Raw genomic sequence first — 21,527 nt, forward strand, 5'->3', positions numbered from 1 at the left:
AGGTTAATTCATCTCTTTGTTCTCTTTCGACACACATACATTCCTTTCTTCCTAGATCTATGCTACATAACCCATTCCTAATGAACAAACATTATTTATCATTATATAAAGACAGGGTAGAATTCTGTTAGTTATAGTTCCACGTTAAGTGTATACATCATTTAGTCATTATTCATAAAAATCATAACAATCCACCCTTTGACTAAATATTATAGAATCACACATCTATTTTTATTAGAATGATCCATTATACTCGAAATCAACCACACAAAAAAAAAACAGTATATGTATTTACAATGACTGTTCCAGGCCTACATCAGAATCATAACTCTTATAGTCAGGATTTTTAGACAGAATTTCTAGACAGAACATAAGATTGCCTGCTAACCTGGATTTCTTTCAGCTAAATATGCAGGTTTAAAAATATATACTTCTGTGTATTGATTTTAAGAAAGGCATTGGTGTTTATGGTTAGGTACAGTCGTCCAACGATTGTGCTTTTTTCGCAAATGCGCTTTTGCTAAATCATCCCCCAGCATTGCATCGATTATATGCAACACAGGACACGCTAGATAAACAAATAATATCAACCATGTGTAGTTATAACTAGTGATTATCTTATTTTCATAAGATAAGTTTAATTCTAGCTAGCAACTTACCTTGGCTTCTACTGCATTCGCGTAACAGGCAGTCTCCTCGTGGAGTGCACTGAGAGGCAGGTGGTTAGAGCATTGGACTAGTTAACTGTAAGTTTGCAAGATTGGTTCCCCCGAGCTGACAAGGTGAAAATCTGTCGTTCTGCCCCTGAACAAGGCAGTTAACCCACCGTTCCTAGGCCATCATTGAAAATAAGAACGTGTTCTTAACTGACTTGCCTAGTTAAATAAAGGTATAAATATAATATTAATAATAAAATAAAAAATTAAAATCTTCCAAATCTGCGTCCAAAAATATCGATTTCCGATTGTTATGAAAACTTGAAAACGGCCCTAATTAATAGGCAATTCCGATTAATCGGGTGACCTCTAATGTGGACCCTACTACAGTTCAACCAGCTCAGCTATAGACCACACCAGCATGACTAGTATCTATGTGGACCTTACTACAGTTTAACCAGCTCAGCTATAGACCACACCAGCATGACTAGTATCTATGTGGACCCTACTACAGTTCAACCAGCTCAGCTATAGACCACACCAGCATGACTAGTATCTATGTGGACCTTACTACAGTTTAACCAGCTCAGCTATAGACTACACCAGCATGACTAGTATCTATGTGGACCCTACTACAGTTTAAACAGCTCAGCTATAGACTACACCAGCATAACTAGTATCTATGTGGACCCTACTACAGTTTAAACAGCTCAGCTATAGACTACACCAGCATGACTAGTATCTATGTGGACCCTACTACAGTTTAACCAGCTCAGCAGTACCGTAGAGATGAAACCCAGGATAGAGGGGCTGAGTGAATGTGGTCTGGACTCTGTGGAGGAGGGTCATTGTGTCAGAGACACTGTAGAAGGACAGAGTACCTGCTTTGTGATCCAGGTACACTCCTACTCTGGCGGACTGAGGGCCTGATACTTTAGTCACAACAGTATTGTGTCTGAAACAATAACCACCACTAGAGCACTGGTACTGTAAACTCCAGGACTTGTTATTGTCTCCAAATACACTATCTGTCCCTGTTCTGCTAATGTCTTTATATGAGACTGTTGTAACAACATAACCATTCCACTCCACTTCCCAGTAACAGCGTCCAGACAGACCCTCTCTACACAGAACCTGGCAATGGTTTGTGAATCTCTCTGGATGGTCAGGATATTGTTGGTCTTGGCCTGTACAGGTCACCTTTCTGTTCCCTTTAGACAGAGAGAGTTCTGTGTGTGCGGTGTTTGGGTCCAGTGTGAGCTGACAGGAATCTGGGAGAAGAGCAGAGATCAATGAGGGGAGTTAGAACAATAAGTTAAGCCAGATACTATATCTACCCTGTCTTTGATTAGAGCACACCAGAGATCAAATCATAGAAATATGAGGAGTCAGATACCCAGTCAATGATTAGATCTACTATTGCTATATATTTCTAGAGAGATTTTTAGGAGTGCCAGCAAAAAGAGACTGTTAGTTACTCCACAATAAAGATACTCACATTGTAACAACTGTTCTCTGGTCTTGGGCTCTGGAGGCAGTACAAAATCCACTATATTCACTACAGACACACAAACACATTGACAGAGAGAGGCTATATGATGTTATCATCATACCACATTCCACATGTATATGACTAGTAGGGAACTTTCAATGGTCTAAAGTTGATGTTCTTATTATTTTCAACACACCTGTAGTGGAGATCTTGTTCCATTCTCCTTTAAGGAAGTCTTCTAGTTTCTCTCTCAGTTTAGACACAGTCTTACTCACATCTCCAAAGTACTGAAGAGGACGGACAACGATGCTGGGTAAGTCTGAAGATACACTGATACTGGAGAGAGACTGATAACTCTGGAGAGAGAGAGAGAGACAGACACAGAGGGGGAGACAGAGAGGGAGGGACGGACAGAGGCAGAGAGGGAGGGGCGGGACAGAGGGAGGGAGAGAGAGGGACAGAGAATGGGAGAGAGAGAGAGAGAGAGAGAGAATGAGAGAGGGACAGAGAGAGAGAGAGAGAGAGGGACAGAGAAAGAGAGGGACGGAGGGAGGGACAGATGGAGGGAGAGAGACAGAGAGCGGGAGGGAGAGAGAGAGCGACAGAGAGGGAGGGAGAGTGTCGTGGAAATTTCCTGCATTACCAAATCAGGAGAGAGCAAACCACACACAAGTCAGAGTTATATCATAAAGTCCATATTTAATTATATGAGCTTCACCCTGTTTGACTCTCAGATCAATTCAGTGTCCATAAATGAGCCAAGACACACCCATCTCAACTCACATGATGAATAACAGATCTTAGGAACATTACAAAGGAAGACTTTACTTGAGAGAGGAGTATCCCATAGCCAGACAGCATTAGCTATAAATTATCATTCAGTTTGCTCTCCTAAAACGAGGTTCTACTTCTCGTTCTTGGTTCAACATAATACCAAAACATTACCTCATCCAATGGCATATATCAATTGTCAATTCTAGATACTCCCATCTCAAATACAATTCCTCCTGGACAAGCTCACGGAGAGGAGTGACCTGCACACAGACATTGTGGAGCCAACTAACTGGTTCCTCTTTAATCACACCATCCCTTCACCTGGTTTAGGAATAGTTACAGACACATTCACAGATAAGACTCCCCTCTCTGGGCCCCAAGTAACTGAGCCCTAGCAGAGAAGGGATAACTGCAAACTGCCAACATTATCGTCCAAAAAGAAGACATCCTAATGACAAATATCTCACATAAGCATTATTATGTAAATAAAACATCTTATTTATCAATGTTACCTAACTAATTCTGATTCTGCTACCACAAGAGAGAGAGAGAGAGACAGAGATAGAAGGAGGGAGGGAGAGAGACAGAGAGGGAGACAGAGAGACAGAGAGAGGGAGAGAGACAGAGAGGGAGGGAGAGAGATGGACAGAGGGACAGACAGAGAGAGAGAGACAGACAGGATAACATAATGATTGAGATGAATAGTTTCACATTAAGTTAATTTCATATCACATGTAACAATACAGTTTGATTACCTGGAGGAAATGGATGTGATCCTCTGTGTGTGAGAGCTGCTCCAGCTCAGTGCTTCTCTTCCTCAGCTCAGCTATCTCCTGCTTCAGTTGCTCTAGGAGTCCTTCAGCTTGACTCACTTGAGCCTTCTCTTGGGCTCTGATCAGCTCCTTCACCTCAGAGCGCCTTCTCTCAATGGAGCGGATCAGCTCAGTAAAGATCTGATCACTGTCCTCCACTGCTGCTTGTGCAGAGAGCTGTTGAAAGAGAGAGAGAGAGAAAAGAGAGAGAGAGAGAGAGAGGTGGGAGGGAGATATAGAGACTGACTTGCCATCCTCATTACACTAACACCACCCTCCCCTCCAAAAACACATTGTGTGCCACCACAACCTCCACACTATCACATTATACAGTTCCCAAACATTACAGTACAATACACCATCCAGCACCACATTCCTACCATACATCCAACCCCTCCTCTCCAGCCATACAGACAGCCCTCCTAAGCCCCCATACCTCCTGAAACATCTCCACACTGTTGATCATCTCAACCCTAAGCCATCAACAGTAATGGTATTACCCTGGCAACACAGAAAAAAACACGATGAACAGTCTGTCATTGCAAAAAAAGGACACCCTTCCCCAACTCCCAGGTCAACCCGAGCCAACCAGCTATTGGTGTCCAGGGCTCCATGTAATACCCTCCACTGGATGACCCCTGACCTTTCCAGCACTGGGAGCTGATAGAGCACCCTCCACCTATATCCTGCCATGCTCTCAGCCCCCACAACCCCCTGCCACTGATGCCCCTTCACTCCCTCTAAGCCCACCTCCATACGGTACAGTAGCCTCTGTGCTGCTGAGTCAGAATGCTGCCACCCTGCTCTCCAGGTCCACCAAACCCAGTGATCAGTGGGTTGTGGAAGATGGTCTCCTCCCATACATACGGACCAGGCACCACACGCCCGTCTCGTGTGGGTCTCAGCAGCTGCCAGACCCTCAGTACTGCAGCATAGAAATCAGAGACCCCTGTTGTATTGAGTCTCTCCAGCCGGTTGATGAAGAGCTGCTGATCCAGCCATAAACCCAATTCCATTTTCCCTAAATGCACCAAAAAATGTCTACCTTTTTATTTTACCACTAACATCCACACCTTGTTGATGCAGGGGTGGTCAGACGAGTGTTCAGAGAGGTGTATAGGAGTTTCCATCGGTGCCACGACGGTGGAGAGTCCAGACCAGGTTTCCACCGTGCGCATTCCCCCAGAATATGCCGATTTGGCTATCGCTTTTAGTAAGAAGAAAGCGACCAAATTACCACCCCATCGACGGTGGGATTGCGTGATAAACCTCCAGGAGAACGCTGCACTTCCCCGGAGTCATGGGTACCCACTGTCACAGGAGGAGACGTTAGCTATGGAGACATATGTCACGGAAGCTCTGAGACAGGGGTACATTCGGCCCTCCATGTCACCCGTCTCCTCGAGTTTCTTTTTTGTGAGGAAAAAGGAGGGAGGTCTGCGTCCACAAGCATTTCGCTACACTCGCATTAACATCTGCTAACCATGTGTATGTGACAAATAAAATTTGATTTGATTTGCCAAGTGTGTTTATGTCGGCATTACCAGCAAGTAGGGAAAAATGGAAACTTCTGACTATTTCTGGTCTAGCGATCGATGATAGCAGAGGACGCTGCCCAACTTTATGTCATTAGAAAGAGGAGATTTTCCAGATTAAAATGGTGTCTGACATGAAAAAATCTAAACACACACATTGTGAGATATTTAGTGAAATAAACAGACATATCTATATTTCCCCTTTTCGAAACAATGGGATGACCTCAGAGTTTCAGGTGTACAATTTCTTTAATTGACTTTTTAACTACCAGCAATTGGTAACAGCATTGTACGCTGCCAAACCTACATCATTAGAAATAATAGGTTTTCCTGATTAAAATGGTGTAGAACTTCAAACCATTACAATAAATACATCTATTAGAGATACTTGGAGAATTAGACAGAAATGTCCCTATTTCCCCAAAACAATGGCAGTCTGGAAGTTATAACAGCAGTCTTTTATTTAACCAGTTTACCATTTATCTACCACCATTTGACTTGTGGTTAACATTTAGTGGTTTGTAGTCTTGTGGTTAAGAGCGTTGGGCAGTAACCGAGACGTGGCTTGTTCGAATCCCCTAGCCGACAAGGTAAGAAACCTGTCGATGTTCCCTTGTACATTGACAGATTTAGAAACTTAACCCCAGCAGCTCTGGATAAGAGTGTCTGCTAAATGACTCACATGTAAATGTAAAATAGGCCTCTGTGAAAGGCCGGCAGGTAGCCTAGCAATTAAAGCCTTGGCCAGTAACCGAAAGGTTGCTGAATCGAATCCCAGAGATGACATGGTAAAAATCTGTCATTTTGCCCTTGAACAAGGCAGTTAAGCCACTGTTCCCCGGTTGGTCGTCATTGTAAATAAGAATTTGTTCTTAACTGAGTTGCCTAGTTAAATAAAGGTTACATTTAAAAAAAAAAAAGCGTGGCAATAACTTCTTAACTTTTCATTGTTCACAGACAGACTCCTCTGAAGGCTGTCAGGCAGCACACTCCTCTGAAGGCAGGCAGCACACTCCTCTGAAGGCAGGCTGTCACGAACCTCGCCGAAGAGGGTGCCTCTTCCTGTTCGGGCGGGGCTCGGCGGTCGTAGTCGCCGGCCTATTAGCTGCCATCGATTCCTTTTCCGTTTGTTTTGGTTATTGGTTAATTGGGTACACCTGTTTTGTATTAGGGTTTGTTTGTAGGGTATTTAAGGGCACTAGGCCCGCTGGGTATTTGTGCAGGCTTTTTAATTGTTACTCTGTGTTTGATGGTGTGATTTATTTTCCTATCTTTATTCTCCGGTCTATTTTGTCCTGTTGTTTTGGACTGGCAACTTATATGCGCCCTGTGTGTTGGCATGATCGTTTTGTTGCACCGGTGAAATAAATTTGATAAACGACAGAACCCTGCTCTCTGCGCCTGATTCCACCCACCACTCCTAGTTATTCGTAACAGAAGCCCGCACCGAAGAAATGGAGTCAGCAGGAGCAGCGACCACCCCTCTCCCCACTATGGAGGAGCGCGTCCATCACCACACAGCTGTCCTCCATCGGATTGGTACGGCGATGGATCAGATGATGGAGAGGATGGAACGATGGGAGAGGAGTGGTCTACCGACGTCTATCTCAGCTCTCCCACTGCCGACACCACCTACTCCACCTACGTCATCCTCTGGGTCCGGCGCACTGTGTCTCTCCCCGAGGGAGTACGATGGAGCAGCGGCTGGGTGCCAGGGATTTTTGCTCCAGCTAGAGCTCTACCTGGCTACCGTGCGTCCGGCTCCCTCAGGTGAGGAGAGTGTGAGCCTCCTCGTCTCCTGTTTAATGGGCAGGGCCCTGGACTGGGCTAACGCGGTCTGGAACAGTCCAGACTCGGCTCGGGACAACTACCTGGAGTTCACCCGCCGTTTCCGAGCTGTGTTCGATCATCCACCAGAGGGTAAAGCGGCGGGTGAGCGACTGTTCCACCTCAGACAGGAGATGAGGAGCGCGCAGGACTTCGCGTTGGAGTTTAGGACCCTAGCTGCTGGTGCTGGGTGGAATGACAGGGACCCTGATGGACCATTACCGGTGTAGTCTCCGGGAGGACGTCCGCTGGGAGCTAGCTTGCAGAGACACAACTCTCTCCCTGGATGAACTTATAGACATGTCTATTCGATTGGACAACCTGCTAGCTGCCCGCGGGCGTTCAGAAGGGGTCCTGTTAATTCCACCTTCCAGCTCTCCCACTCCCACTCCGATGGAGTTGGGAGGAGCTGCATCTAGGGGGACCAGAGGGGGCTTCTCCTGCTCCTATTGTGGACTCAGAGGACACACTTCAGACCGGTGTTGGAGGAGTCCCTCTGGGAGTCGAGATGGTCGGCGGAGCACTCCTCGGCCACCCCAGGTGAGTAAGCACCAAACTCACTCAGAGCTCCCTGTTGGTCACATGTTTTTGTTAATTTTTTTCCCTGCGTTTTTCCCCTCTCTTCAGCATAAGGCGCTAGTCGATTCAGGCGCAGCTGGGAGTTTTATGGATCGTGGACTCGCCAGTAAATTGGGTATTCCGTTAGTGCAGATAGACCCACCTGTCCCCGTGCACTCCTTAGATAGCCGACCGTTAGGGTCAGGGCTGGTCAGGGAGGCCACGATTCCGCTGGACATGGTAACGCAGGGGAATCATAGGGAGAGGATCAGTTTCTACCTTATTGATTCACCTGGGTTCCCGGTGGTGTTGGGGGTTCCCTGGCTGGATATTCACAATCCCGTTATTTCCTGGAAACAGGGGGCTCTTAAGGGGTGGTCAGACGAGTGTTCAGAGAGGTGTATAGGAGTTTCCATCGGTGCCACGACGGTGGAGAGTCCAGACCAGGTTTCCACCGTGCGCATTCCCCCAGAATATGCCGATTTGGCTATCGCTTTTAGTAAGAAGAAAGCGACCAAATTACCACCTCATCGACGGTTTGCGTGATAAACCTCCAGGAGAACGCTGCACTTCCCCGGAGTCATGTGTACCCACTGTCACAGGAGGAGACGTTGGCTATGGAGACATATGTCACGGAAGCTCTGAGACAGGGGTACATTCGGCCCTCCATGTCACCCGTCTCCTCGAGTTTCTTTTTTGTGAGGAAAAAGGAGGGAGGTCTGCGTCCGTGCATTGATTATCGAGGTCTCAATTCGATCACAGTGGGTTTTAGTTATCCGCTACCTCTCATCGCTACGGCGGTGGAATCATTCCACGGAGCGTGTTTCTTCACAAAACTGGACCTCAGGAGCGCGTATAATCTGGTGCGTATTCGGGGAGGAGACGAGTGGAAAACAGCGTTTAGTACCACATCAGGCCACTATGAGTACCTCGTCATGCCGTATGGGTTGAAGAATGCTCCAGCCGTCTTCCAATCCTTTGTAGATGAGATTCTTAGGGACTTGCACGGGCAGGGTGTGGTAGTCTATATTGATGACATCTTGATTTATTCTACCACACGCGCCGCGCATGTTTCCTTGGTGCGCAAGGTTCTTGGGCGACTGCTGGAGCATGACCTATACGTCAAGGCTGAGAAATGTGTGTTCTCCAAACCAGCCGTTTCCTTCCTGGGTTATTGCATTTCCAGCTCGGGGATGATGATGGAGTGTGACCGCGTTAACGCCGTGCGTAATTGGCCGACTCCGACCACGGTAAAGGAGGTGCAGCGGTTTTTAGGGTTTGCCAATTACTACCGGAGGTTTATCCGGGGTTTTGGCCAAGTAGCGGCGCCCATTACCTCACTGCTGAAGGGGGGACCGGTGCGTCTGCGGTGGTCAGCAGAGGCTGATGGAGCCTTCAACCAGTTGAAGGTACTGTTCACTGGAGCTCCCGTGTTGGCGCATCCGGACCCTTCGTTAGCATTCATAGTGGAGGTGGATGCGTCCGAGGCTGGGGTTGGAGCCGTGCTGTCTCAGCGCTCGGGCACGCCACTGAAGCTCCGTCCCTGCGCTTTCTTTTCTAAGAAGCTGGGTCCGGCGGAGCGGAACTATGATGTGGGGGATCGGGAGTTACTAGCTATGGTAAAGGCCCTGAAGGTGTGGAGACACTGGCTAGTAGAGGGGGCTAAACACCCTTTTCTCATCTGGACTGACCACCGTAATCTGGAGTATATTCGAGAAACGAGGAGACTGAATCCGCGTCAGGCTAGGTAGGCCATGTTCTTTACACGTTTTAATTTTACGATCTCTTACAGACCAGGTTCCCTCAACACTAAGGCCGACGTGCTGTCCCGTCTCTATGACACCGAGGACTGGTCCATCGAACCCACTCCCATCCTTCCAGCCTCTCGGCTGGTGGCCCCAGTGGTATGGGAGGTGGACGCGGACATCGAGCGGGCGTTGAGGGTTGAACCTGCGCCTATACAGTGTCCGACTGGTCGAAGTTACGTACGATAAATTGATTCGGTGGGCTCACACACTACCGTCTGCGGGTCATCCGGGGATTGATAGGACAGTGCGGGGTCTTAGGGGGAAATACTGGTGGCCCACTTTAGCTAGGGATGTGAGGCTCTATGTCTCCTCCTGTTCGGTATGCGCCCAGAGTAAGGCTCCTAGGCACCTTCCTAGAGGGAAGTTACAGCCCCTCCCGGTTCCCCAACGGCCATGGTCCCATCTCTCGGTAGATTTCCTTACTGATCTTCCCCCATCTCAGGGGAACACTACCGTTCTGGTCGTTGTGGATCGGTTCTCTAAGTCCTGCCGTCTCCTCCCATTGCCTGGTCTTCCTACGGCCCTACAGACTGCAGAGGCTCTATTTACCCACGTCTTCCGGCACTATGGGGTTCCAGAGGATATAGTCTCCGATCGGGGTCCCCAGTTCACGTCCCGGGTTTGGAAGGCGTTTATGGAGCGTCTGGGGATCTCGGTCAGCCTTACCTCTGGTTATCACCCCGAAAGTAATGGGCAGGTGGAGAGAGTAAACCAGGAAGTGGGTAGGTTTCTGAGGTCGTATTGCCAGGACCGGCCAGGAGAATGGGCGAGGTACGTCCCGTGGGCAGAATTGGCCCAGAACTCTCTTCGGCATTCGTCCACGAATATGTCGCCATTCGAATGCGTACTGGGCTACCAGCCGGTCCTGGCTCCGTGGCATCAGAGTCAGACCGAGGCTCCTGCGGTGGAGGAGTGGGTACAGCGTTCTAGAGAGACCTGGCGGGCAGTCTAGGATTCTCTCAGGCAGGCCAGTGAACGGCAGAAGAGAGACGCTGACCGCCACCGCAGTGAGGCCCCGGTGTTCGCACCAGGGGACAGGGTCTGGCTCTCGACCTGAAACCTGCCCCTCCGCCTGCCCTGCCGGAAGCTGGGGCCGCAGTGTGTGGGGCCATTTAAAGTCCTGAGGAGGATAAACAAGGTTTGTTATAGATTGCAACTTCCCTCTTATTAACGCATTAACCCCTCATTTCATGTGTCTCTCCTCAGGCCGGTGGTAGCTGGTCCCCTACAAGACAGTGAGGTACCGGAGGTCCCTCCACCCCCTCTGGACATCGAGGGGTCCCCGGCGTACACAGTACGAGCTATTCTGGACTCGAGATGCCGGGTGAGGGGCCTGCAGTACCTCGTGGACTGGGAGGGGTACGGTCCGGAGGAGAGGTGCTGGGTACCGGGGTGGGACATTTTAGATCCTTCCCTCTTGAGGGATTTCCACCGCCTCCACCCGGATCGCCCCGCGCCTCGTCCTCTGGGTCGTCCTCGAGGCCGGGGTCGGCGCGCTGCGGGAGCCGCGCGTCAGGGGGGGGTACTGTCACGAACCTCGCCGAAGAGGGTGCCTCTTCCTGTTCGGGCGGGGCTCGGCGGTCGTCGTCGCCGGCCTATTAGCTGCCATCGATTCCCTTTCCGTTTGTTTTGGTTATTGGTTAATTGGGTACACCTGTTTTGTATTAGGGTTTGTTTGTAGGGTATTTAAGGGCACTAGGCCCGCTGGGTATTTGTGCGGGCTTGTTAATTGTTACTCTGTGTTTGATGGTGTGATTTGTTTTCATATTTTTATTCTCCGGTCTATTTTGTCCTGTTGTTTTGGACTGGCAACTTATATGCGCCCTGTGTGTTGGCGTGATCGTTTTGTTGCACCGGTGAAATAAATTTGATAAACGACAGAACCCTGCTCTCTGCGCCTGATTCCACCCACCACTCCTAGTTAATCGTAACACAGGCAGGCAGCACACTCCTGAAAACTAGCTGCTCAGCAAAGCAAAGGCTCTTTTGAGAGCTAACAGATTCATATTAAAAAGGATAATTTTCAGTGTCTGTGTCCAGTGTCTGTGTTTATTTGTTAAGGGGGTGTTACTTTGGCAGATAATGTCACCCATCTAAATATATATTTGTAAATATAATTAACTACATTTATTTGTATGTATGTACATGTAAACTGAGCAAAAAAAGAAACATCCCTTTTTCAGGACCCTGTTTTTCAAAGCTAATTCGTAAATATCCAAATATCTTCACAGATCTTCATCGTAAAGGGTTAAAACACTGTTTCCCATGCTTGTTCAATGAACCATAAGCAATTAATGAACATGCACCTGTGGAACGGTCATTAAGACACTAACAGCTTACAGACGGTAGGCAATTAAGGTCACAAACTTAGGACATTAAAGAGGCCTTTCTACTGACTCTGAAAAACACCAAAAGAAAGATACCCAGGGTCCCTGCTAATCTGCGTGAACGTGCCTTAGGCATGCTGCAAGGAGGCATGAGGACTGCAGATGTGGCCAGGGCAAGAAATTGCAATGTCCATCCTGTGAGACGCCTAAGACAGCGCTACAGGGAGACAGGACGGACAGCTGATTGTCCTCGCAGTGGCAGACCACATGTAACAACACCTGCACAGGATCGGTACATCCGAATATCACACCTGCGGGACAGGTACAGGATGGCATCAACAACTACCCGAGTTACACCAGGAACACACAATCCCTCCATCAGTGCTCAGACTGTCCTCAATAGGCTGAGAGAGGTTGGACTGAGGGCTTGTAGGCTTGTTGTAAGGCAGGTCCTCACCAGACATCACCGGCAACAACGTCGCCTATGGGCACAAACCCACCGCTGGACCAGACAGGCCTGGAAAAAAAGTGATCTTTACTGACGAGTCGCGGTTTTGTCTCACCCTGGGTGATGGTTGGATTTGCGTTTATTGTCGAAGGAATGAGCGTTATACCGAGGCCTGTACTCTGGAGCGGGATCGATTTGGAGGTGAAGTGTCTGTCATGGTCTGGGGCGGAGTGTCACCGCATCATCGGACTGAGCTTGTTGTCGTTGCAGGCAATTTCACCGCTGTGCGTTACAAGGAAGACATCCTCTTCCTTCATGTGGTACCCTTCCTGCAGGCTCATCCTGACATGACGCTCCAGCATGACAATGCCACCAGCCATACTGCTCGTTCTGTGCGTGATTTCCTGCAAGACAGGAATGCCAGTGTTCTGCCATGGTCAGCGAAGAGCCCGGATCTCAATCCCATTGAGCACATCTGGGATCTGTTGGATCGGAGGGTGAGGGCTAAGGCCATTCCCCCCAGGATTGTCCGGAAACATACAGGTAAATTGCAGGTAAATTGCAGGTACCTTGGTGGGGTAATATCTCACAGCAAGAACTGTCAAATCTGGTGCAGTCCATGAGGAGGAGATACTTCTCCATGAGGAGTAGTACTTTATGCAGCTGGTGGCCACACCAGATACTGACTGTAACTTTTGATTTTGACCCCCCTTTGTTCAGTGACACATTATTCCATTTCTGTTAGTCAAATGTGTGTGGAACTTGTTCAGTTTATGTCTCAGTTGTTGAATCTTGTTATGTTCATACAAATATTTTACACATGTTACGTTTTCTGAAAATAAATGCAGTTGACAATGAGAGAACGTTTTTTTTGCTGAGTTTAGATGAAGTTATTAGGTGAAAAGTCAAATGTGTATGTCTTGGTCAGTGGACTAGAGGAAGGGGCACTAGGTGAAAAGTCATTGCTTCAACGAAAGAGGCCATTGAGTTGTGCTTGGGAGCCATTGACCAACACTATGGGCAAAAGTAGACACACATTCACAGTAGAAGTGGGTGTCCATACTATTTTTAAAATGACACCGATGTTTGGAAACTATATACATGTATTGAAAAGAATATTTGTAATAATTAAGTACTATTAGAAATGCACTTATATTGGGAATATTATTATATATATATTATACTATTATATATTATATATATATATATATTATATATGCAATAAATGTATTATTTTTTTAATTAACACTCTGGCGCCTCCACCATTATAATCTAAACTGAGCAAAGATAAGTCAGATGTGGGCATTGACATGCAAGAATTGAGACAGAAAGATAATGGTGGCGAGAGGCCAAGGGGCGTTTATCATTTACATAAGAAGGAGTGACCATGTGCGTTAGATCAGAGAAATCAGTTGTTCCATGGAATTTCTCGGCTTCTGTTACTTTTGTAATAAAGTCAAATTGAATTGACAAATTCCTGTATCTGAGAAATATTTGATTCAACATTTCCACAATACTTGTAACCTATAACTAATGCTTTGTGGTCTTATGCTGCCATCTATTGGAAATATTTAGCAATTTAAAGTTATTAATTCATGTACAAACATTGGTGAGGCAGCTGAGAAATGAAGTGTTTTTCTTGTTAGTTCCTTAGATCAGTCTCAAACCTGCCCCACCTATCCCACGGCAATTCCTGGACTTTCACATAGAGGTTACTTGGTCACCCAGTTCAAACCACATTTGAAAAATAAAACAAATGCATATTGTTTATCAAGTGTTCTGCCTTGCAATAATAAAATAACAAAAAGGGTTGCGCTTGTGTCACGCCCTGACCTTAGTATTCTTTGTTTTCTTTATTATTTTGGTTAGGTCCGGGCAGGCACCGTGTTATGTGGAGCGCACGGTGTCCCCGGTGCGGGTGCATAGCCCGGTGCGGTACATTCCAGCTCCTCATATCGGCCGGGCTAGAGTGGGCATCGAGCCAGGTGCCATGAAGCCGGCTCTACGCATCTGGTCTCCAGTGCGTCTCCTCGGGCCGGCATACATGGCACCAGCCTTATGCATGGTATCCCCGGTTCGCCAGCACAGCCCATTCCGGTTTATTCCACCTCGCCGCACTGGTCGGGCTATGGGGAGCATTCAACCAGGTAAGGTTGGGCAGGCTCGGTGCACAAGAGCTCCAGTGCGCCTGCACGGTCCGTTCTATCCAGTGCCACCTCCACGTACCAGCCCTCCGGTGGCAGCCCCCCGCACCAGGCTGTCTCTCCGTCTCATCCCTACAGGTGCTGCCGCCTGTCCAGCGCCGCCAGAGCCTTCCTCCTGTCCTGAGCCGGCAGAGTCTCCCGTCTGTCCTGAGCCGGCAGAGTCTCCCGTCTGTCCTGAGCCGGCAGAGTCTCCCGTCTGTCCTGAGCCGGCAGAGTCTCCCGTCTGTCCTGAGCCGGCAGAGTCTCCCGTCTGTCCTGAGCCGGCAGAGTCTCCCGTCTGTCCTGAGCCGGCAGAGTCTCCCGTCTGTCCTGAGCCGCCAGAGTCTCCCGTCTGTCCTGAGCCGCCAGAGTCTCCCGTCTGTCCTGAGCCGCCAGAGTCTCCCGTCTGTCCTGAGCCGCCAGAGTCTCCCGTCTGTCCTGAGCCGGCAGAGTCTCCCGTCTGTCCTGAGCCGGCAGAGTCTCCCGTCTGTCCTGAGCCGGCAGAGTCTCCCGTCTGTCCTGAGCCGGCAGAGTCTCCCGTCTGTCCTGAGCCGCCAGAGTCTCCCGTCTGTCCTGAGCCGCCAGAGTCTCCCGTCTGTCCTGAGCCGCCAGCCAGCCAGGACCTGCCAGAGCCGCCAGCCAGCCAGGAACCGCCAGAACCGTCAGCCAGCCAGGACTTGCCAGAGCCGTCAGCCAGCCAGGACCTGCCTGAGCCGTCAGTCAGCCAGGAGCTGCCAGAGCAGTCAGCCAGCCAGGACCTGCCAGAGCCGTCAGCCAGCCAGGACCTGCCAGAGCCGTCAGCCAGCCAGGAGCTACCAGAGTCGCCAGCCAGCCAGGAGCTGCCAGAGCCGCCAGCCAGCCAGGAGCTGCCAGAGCCGCCAGCCAGCCAGGAGCTGCCAGAGCCGCCAGCCAGCCAGAAGCTGCCAGATCCGCCAGCCAGCCAGGAGCTGCCAGAGCCGTCAGTCAGTCCGGAGCTGCCCTTCAGTCCGGAGCTGCCCCTCAGTCGGGAGCTGCCCCTCAACCGGGAGCTGCCCCTCAGTCGGGAGCTGCCCCTCAGTCCGGAGCTGCCCCTCAGTCCGGAGCTGCCCCTCAGTCCGGAGCTGCCCCTCAGTCCAGTGGGGCCCTTTAGTAGGGTTGCCAGTCCTAGGTTGGCGGCGAGGGTCGCCGTTCCTAGGAGGCAACAGAAGCGGTCTAAGACTAGGGTGGACTGGGGTCCACATCCAGCACCCGAGCTGGAAAGAGGCCCACCTGGACCCTCCCCTTTAGATTACGTTTTGCGGCCGGAGTCCACACCTTTGTGGGGGCACTGTCACGCCCTGACCCTGACCTTAGTATTCTTTGTTTTCTTTATTATTTTGGTTAGGTCAGGGTGTGACATGGGTGATATGTGTGCTTTTGTCCCATTCTAGGGGTTTTGTAGATTTATGGGGTTGTTCCATCTAGGTGTTTATGTAGGTCTATGGTTGCCTAGATTGGTTCTCAATTAGAGGCAGGTGTTTATCGTTGTCTCTGATTGGGAACCATATTTAGGCAGCTATCTTCTTTGGGTATTTCGTGGGTTATTGTCTATGTTATGTTGCACGTTTTGCAGATTGTTTATATAGAGGTCACGGTCGTCATAATCGTTTAGTTGTTTTTGTTTAAGTGTTCTTCTTGTTCATTTAATGAAGAATGTATTCACACCACACTGCGCTTTGGTCCCCTCTATACGACGATCGTGACAGCTTGTCTGCCCTAAGTCCCCACACTATCTGTGTTAACAAACCCTGTGTACCACCCCTCCCCCTGTTTTACCTTGAATTTCACTTGCCTACGAAAAGAGACGCCTAGCCGAGAGCACACGAAATGAAAACCACTTGCAAATTCACCAAAACGAACCAACTCTTTAGGGATCTGTTTGTACGTAATAAATGGAGGCAGCCACGACTACTCTTGTCGAAAGAGGCAAAATCAACACCAACACACCCCTCAAAAAAATTCCACTCTCAACAAGACTCACTTTTTTTCATTATCACAACCACCGCATTGTTCATTCTGGATAGAGTGTATATGTTCCTCTCCCACCATGATCAAAAATTCCTCAACACCATTCTCCAGGATGCACCTGAAGCGACAGCATTTCTTCTCCAATCGGTTGAGGGCATCGAAGCTATCACGCCACCCAAACAAACTACCCCTACTCCCCCCTCAACTCTAACCGATAAAGAGTGGAAATCAATAAACAGACCTTCCACAATGAGAAAATGTATTCTAAAAAAGAATAGTATCCCTCCTCACGAACAACAAAACCCTCACACGACCAACTTCTACTTCTTCTACGATATAATGGTGGTCCGCAAACCACCATTAAAAGGTGCATGGCGCCACCTACTGTGCTGGAGTGTGTTCAATCACAGTTTACAATATTTCTAAATCATCCTAACTTATTCAGTACTTCTGAGAAAATAAAAAAGAGCCCTACTAACTTCAATTAGACCCCCATCCCCAAAATCCCTTCCAAACCCCCCCAACCTCAATAACCCTACACTTCAATCTTTCCCTCTCTTCAACATCCTTACAACAATATAACAACACAAGCTCCACCGTTTCATTGACAATAACCTCCAGACACAAACCATTCACATGCAGCCAACCAGATGTAAGGACCAGTTCAATGTACAATGTCCTAAACACAATCAAGTAAACACCACCTCTTCCTTCATAATCTGACCTTTGAATCTTGGTCCACCAACCTTTCTTTGGAGGGCATAGAAATGCTCAGAGTCCCATGTCTTCTGCCACACATCTATCAAAATGGCTCTGAGCTTACATTTGGCCTCACCTTCTACCCAGTGGAACATTAAAATCAATTATATCTTGTTTCAAAGCTCTTTTAGCTAACTGCTGTACAATTTAATTCCCTTCCACACCTGAATGTGCTGGGACCCAACAGAATCTCACTACTACACCCATTCTCTCAATTCTCCATAATAACATTGATACCTCCAATAGTAGGTCACTCCTATTACATTTACCAGATGATAAACTATTCAGACAGAGAATCTGAGCATACTATAATTCTAACAGGTTGTACTTCCTCCACCCACTGGAGGGCAACTATTATCACCAACAGTTCAACTGAGTAGACTGACAGTTCATCTGTTAGTCTTCTACATATCTGCACATCAAATTCAGGAACGTAAACGCCTGCTCCTGTGCTCCACTATCTGGGTCCTTGGATCCATCTGTGAAAAGCTATAAAAAAGCATAACAACTTCTACCAATGTAATTGTCAACCAGTTTCCCTTTATCACTGACTTCTGACCAATCTTTCCTTTTCTCTACCGAGGTTAGATCAACAACAGGATCTGGGAGTAACATCTCCTATCCCCACAGAAGGGCCAACCTCCAACTCCCTCAAACCACTGTCATCAGCAAGCTTTCCAACTGTCCAACCAAAACCACTGCCTTGTCTACTAGTATATTCCCAACAGTCATCTAGAACAGTAGCAGTGGGAGGCTCAACCTCACAGCCTTTCAACCCAATAAGCTAATGACAATTTATTACGTCGTATATCCAAAGGCATCTCACCTGCCTCCACTAGTAAGACACATACAGATGTTGATTTAAATGCACCAATACACATCCTTAAAGCCATATACTGGATTCTGTCCAGCTTCTGAAGACAAGTCTGTGCTGCTGTTCCATAAACTATACACCTGTAATCAACTGTTGTCCTGATCAGAGCTCTATAAATATCCATCAACGATTGCCTGTCAGCACCTCATTCATATCCAGAGACCCACACATCCAACTACCATGAAAGTTATGGAATGAGAGAGAGACATCGTTACAACACTGAACATAGACATAATATAATGTTTCTTCTTCTTTGGAGTTTAACAGCGTTAAATGCAACTACTTTATTTTGTGAAACAAAATGGGAAAGGAACGTTTAATTAAATTAAATTAAATATTCAAAAACACAGCCTTCATACTAACACTACACTCATTAAAAACACACTACCCCATTCCACCTCTTTGACCCTATTGGAGCGGCAGGGTAGCCTAGTGGTTAGCACGTTGGGCTAGTAACTGAAAAGTTGCAAGAACGACTCCCTGAGCTGACAAGGTACAAATCTGTCGTTCTGCCCCTGAACAAGGCAGTTAACCCACTGTTCCTAGGTGGTCATTGAAAATAAGAATGTGTTCTTAACTGACTTGCCTCGTTATATAAAGGTAAAAAAATAAATAGTCTGCTCCTGCACCATGCCAATGACCTGGGAGGATGGGACTCAACACACCCTTTAACTCTTCTGAAGTCAAATCTTGTAAGGCCAAACACTTCTCAGCTGCCAACACAACATTCATTTTCTGTGATTTACGTTCCATATCTGCAGTACAGTTGATAACCATTGCTGTGAACGCTAAGAAGCTAACTTTACTAAAGCATATATCACTGTTAGCCTATCCCTCTGTGCTGCACAGATCTACTACTCACAGGGATCCTCTCAGGATCCCTCACCCTTGACCCATCCTCCTCTACTTTCTTCACTGCCTCAGCATACGACACCTTCTTCACTACTCTGACTCTATCCACCTCAACCTGCCTCTCTCTCACCGGACACTTCTGATCCCCAGCAACATGGACACTCCTACAGTTTACACACAATTTTATCCACTAAAACTACACAGTCCTCTATCCCATGACCTCCTGCACACTTCCCACATCTTGGAATCTCCTCCTACAAACTGCTGCAACATGACCATAAACGTTGCACCTGAAACAGCTCAGAGGATTCAACACAAAGACTCTAACAGGATAACTGATATATTCTAACATGACTTTGTTGGGTAAAGACTCAAAACTCAAAAGGCCTGAGTCGGTCATGGTTACTCATAGTTATGTGATGAGGGGCCCCGCCTGCAACTTCAAAATCAGACCTGGGTTCATGTCAGTTACAATCAGAAGTCTATTCTCTGAAAAGATTCCATCCAGCCTGTTCCCGACAGTGGGGTCAGTGGGATTGGAGAGGGGCCCTCTCCTCTCTCTCTGGCTGGAGGAGAGAAGTGAAATGGTGTGTATCCTCTGGTCAACAATACTCACCTTGAGAGACTCCACAGCCTGTTGGAGCTCCTTCAGCTCCTTCTCTCTCTCCTGGAAACGCTGCTGGACCTTCTGCTGACTCATCCCCAGCTGCCTCTGTGGAGAATCACTCTTCAATGAGCTATCAAGCTTTATTAGTCCAGTAGATCAATAGTATAGTGATGTGACAAAGGGCCCATAGAAGACAGGGATTAAAATGTTGAGGAAGTGTCTGTGAAAATGTCTGTGAGAAATGATATTATTATGTTGTTATGTGAAGGATAAGGTTTTAACAGAACACAAATCAGGGGAGCTGATTCGGTGTTTGATAACAAATGATAATGGTGGTTGACTTTAGAAAATGGTGATACATTTGGAGAATCTGGGTTAACATGTATATATAATCAAGGTTTATATTCATATTTGTTCTGCCGTGGATCTATTTCATTTGAATGATCTCATATTTAAACAGTCTTAGTTCCTACTGTATCTTTAATTCTTTGTTTCTCAAACAGTCACCAACAAGTTGTTCTGGTCTTACCTGATTCTCAGTCCTCTCTGCTGCAGCTGACACTGTATCATGGCCTTTATGTTCATCCATTGTACACAGCAGACAGATACAATGCTGATCGGTACGACAGTAAACCTCCAGCAGTTTGTCATGATGAGAGCAAATCTTCTCCTGGAGTTGTGCAGTGGCTTTGACCAGCTTGTGCTTCTTGAATGCAGGAGATTCATAGTGAGGCTGGAGGTGAGTCTCACAGTAAGAGGCCAGACACACCAGACAGGACATGAGGGCTTTCTGCTTTCTGGCCCCAGTGCAGAAATCACACGCCACATCTCCAGGTCCAGCATAGCACAGAGCAGGAGGGGGAGCAGCCTGCAGTCTTTGCTTCTTCAGTTTCTCCACCACTTCAGCCAGTACAATGTTTCTCTTCAGAACAGGCCTTGGGATAAAGGTCTCTCTGCACTGTGGACAGCTGTAGACACCTTTCAGAACATCCTGATCCCAGCTTTCTTTAATACAGCCCATACAGTAACTGTGTCCACAGGCAGTAGTCACCGGATCCTTCAGTAGATCCAGACAGATGGAGCAACAGAACAGTTCCTGATTCTCTGCCATTTTGGTGCTCTCTCCCGTAGGTTAAGCAATGCCAGTGTCAAAGATTACTTTCATTTCAGTGTCAAAGATGACTTTCTTTCATGGAACTCTACACCAGAGGACAGGGAGTGGCTTCCTACTGGACTGAGTTCTCTGTATCTACAGGGAGTGGCTTCCTACTGGACTGAGTTCTCTGTATCTACAGGGAGTGGCTTCCTACTGGACTGAGTTCTCTGTATCTACAGGGAGTGGCTTCCTACTGGACTGAGTTCTCTGTACCAGGGATAGACAGAAATTATTGCAATTATTAATTTTACATTGACATTTTAGTCATTTAGCAGACACTCTTATCCAGAGCGACTTTCAATTAGTGCATTAGTATCTTAAGACAGCTAGGTGAGACAACAATATATTACAACCGTATCAAGTACATTTTACCTCAACAAAGTATTTATCAACATTTTTACACATACATTTATATTTAGTTCATTTAGCAGACAGTCTTATCACACCATAGTACTATCATACTGCTGATACCAATGTTGTCATATAGCAGACAGTCTTATCACACCATAGTACTATCATACTGCTGACACCAATGTTGTCATATAGCAGACAGTCTTATCACACCATAGTACTATCAGACTGTTGATACCAATGTTGTCATATAGCAGACAGTCTTATCACACCATAGTACTATCAGACTGTTGATACCAATGTTGTCATTTAGCAGACAGTCTTATCACACCATAGTACTATCATACTGCTGATACCAATGTTGTCATATAGCAGACAGTCTTATCACACCATAGTACTATCAGACTGTTGATACCAATGTTGTCATTTAGCAGACAGTCTTATCACACCATAGTACTATCATACTGCTGATACCAATGTTGTCATATAGCAGACAGTCTTATCACACCATAGTACTATCAT

The 21,527-nt window shown here is 47.4% G+C and overlaps 1 protein-coding gene across 1 annotated transcript; it reads right to left on the bottom strand.

Moving 5' to 3' along the window:
• Positions 1-1,343: 1,343 nt before the first annotated feature.
• On the bottom strand, positions 1,344-20,655 carry LOC112247915 (tripartite motif-containing protein 16-like). The gene is made up of 6 exons (XM_042327642.1): positions 20,028-20,655; positions 19,508-19,603; positions 3,678-3,911; positions 2,345-2,504; positions 2,155-2,214; positions 1,344-1,927 (listed from the first exon to the last, which is right to left on the bottom strand). The coding sequence occupies exons 1-6, from the start codon at positions 20,607-20,609 to the stop codon at positions 1,413-1,415; spliced, it is 1,647 nt and encodes a 548-aa protein (XP_042183576.1). The 5' UTR covers positions 20,610-20,655; the 3' UTR covers positions 1,344-1,412.
• Positions 20,656-21,527: the final 872 nt, after the last annotated feature.

The sequence above is a fragment of the Oncorhynchus tshawytscha genome, linkage group LG01 (genome assembly GCF_018296145.1).
Source record: "Oncorhynchus tshawytscha isolate Ot180627B linkage group LG01, Otsh_v2.0, whole genome shotgun sequence".
Classification (NCBI taxonomy): Eukaryota; Metazoa; Chordata; class Actinopteri; order Salmoniformes; family Salmonidae; genus Oncorhynchus; species Oncorhynchus tshawytscha.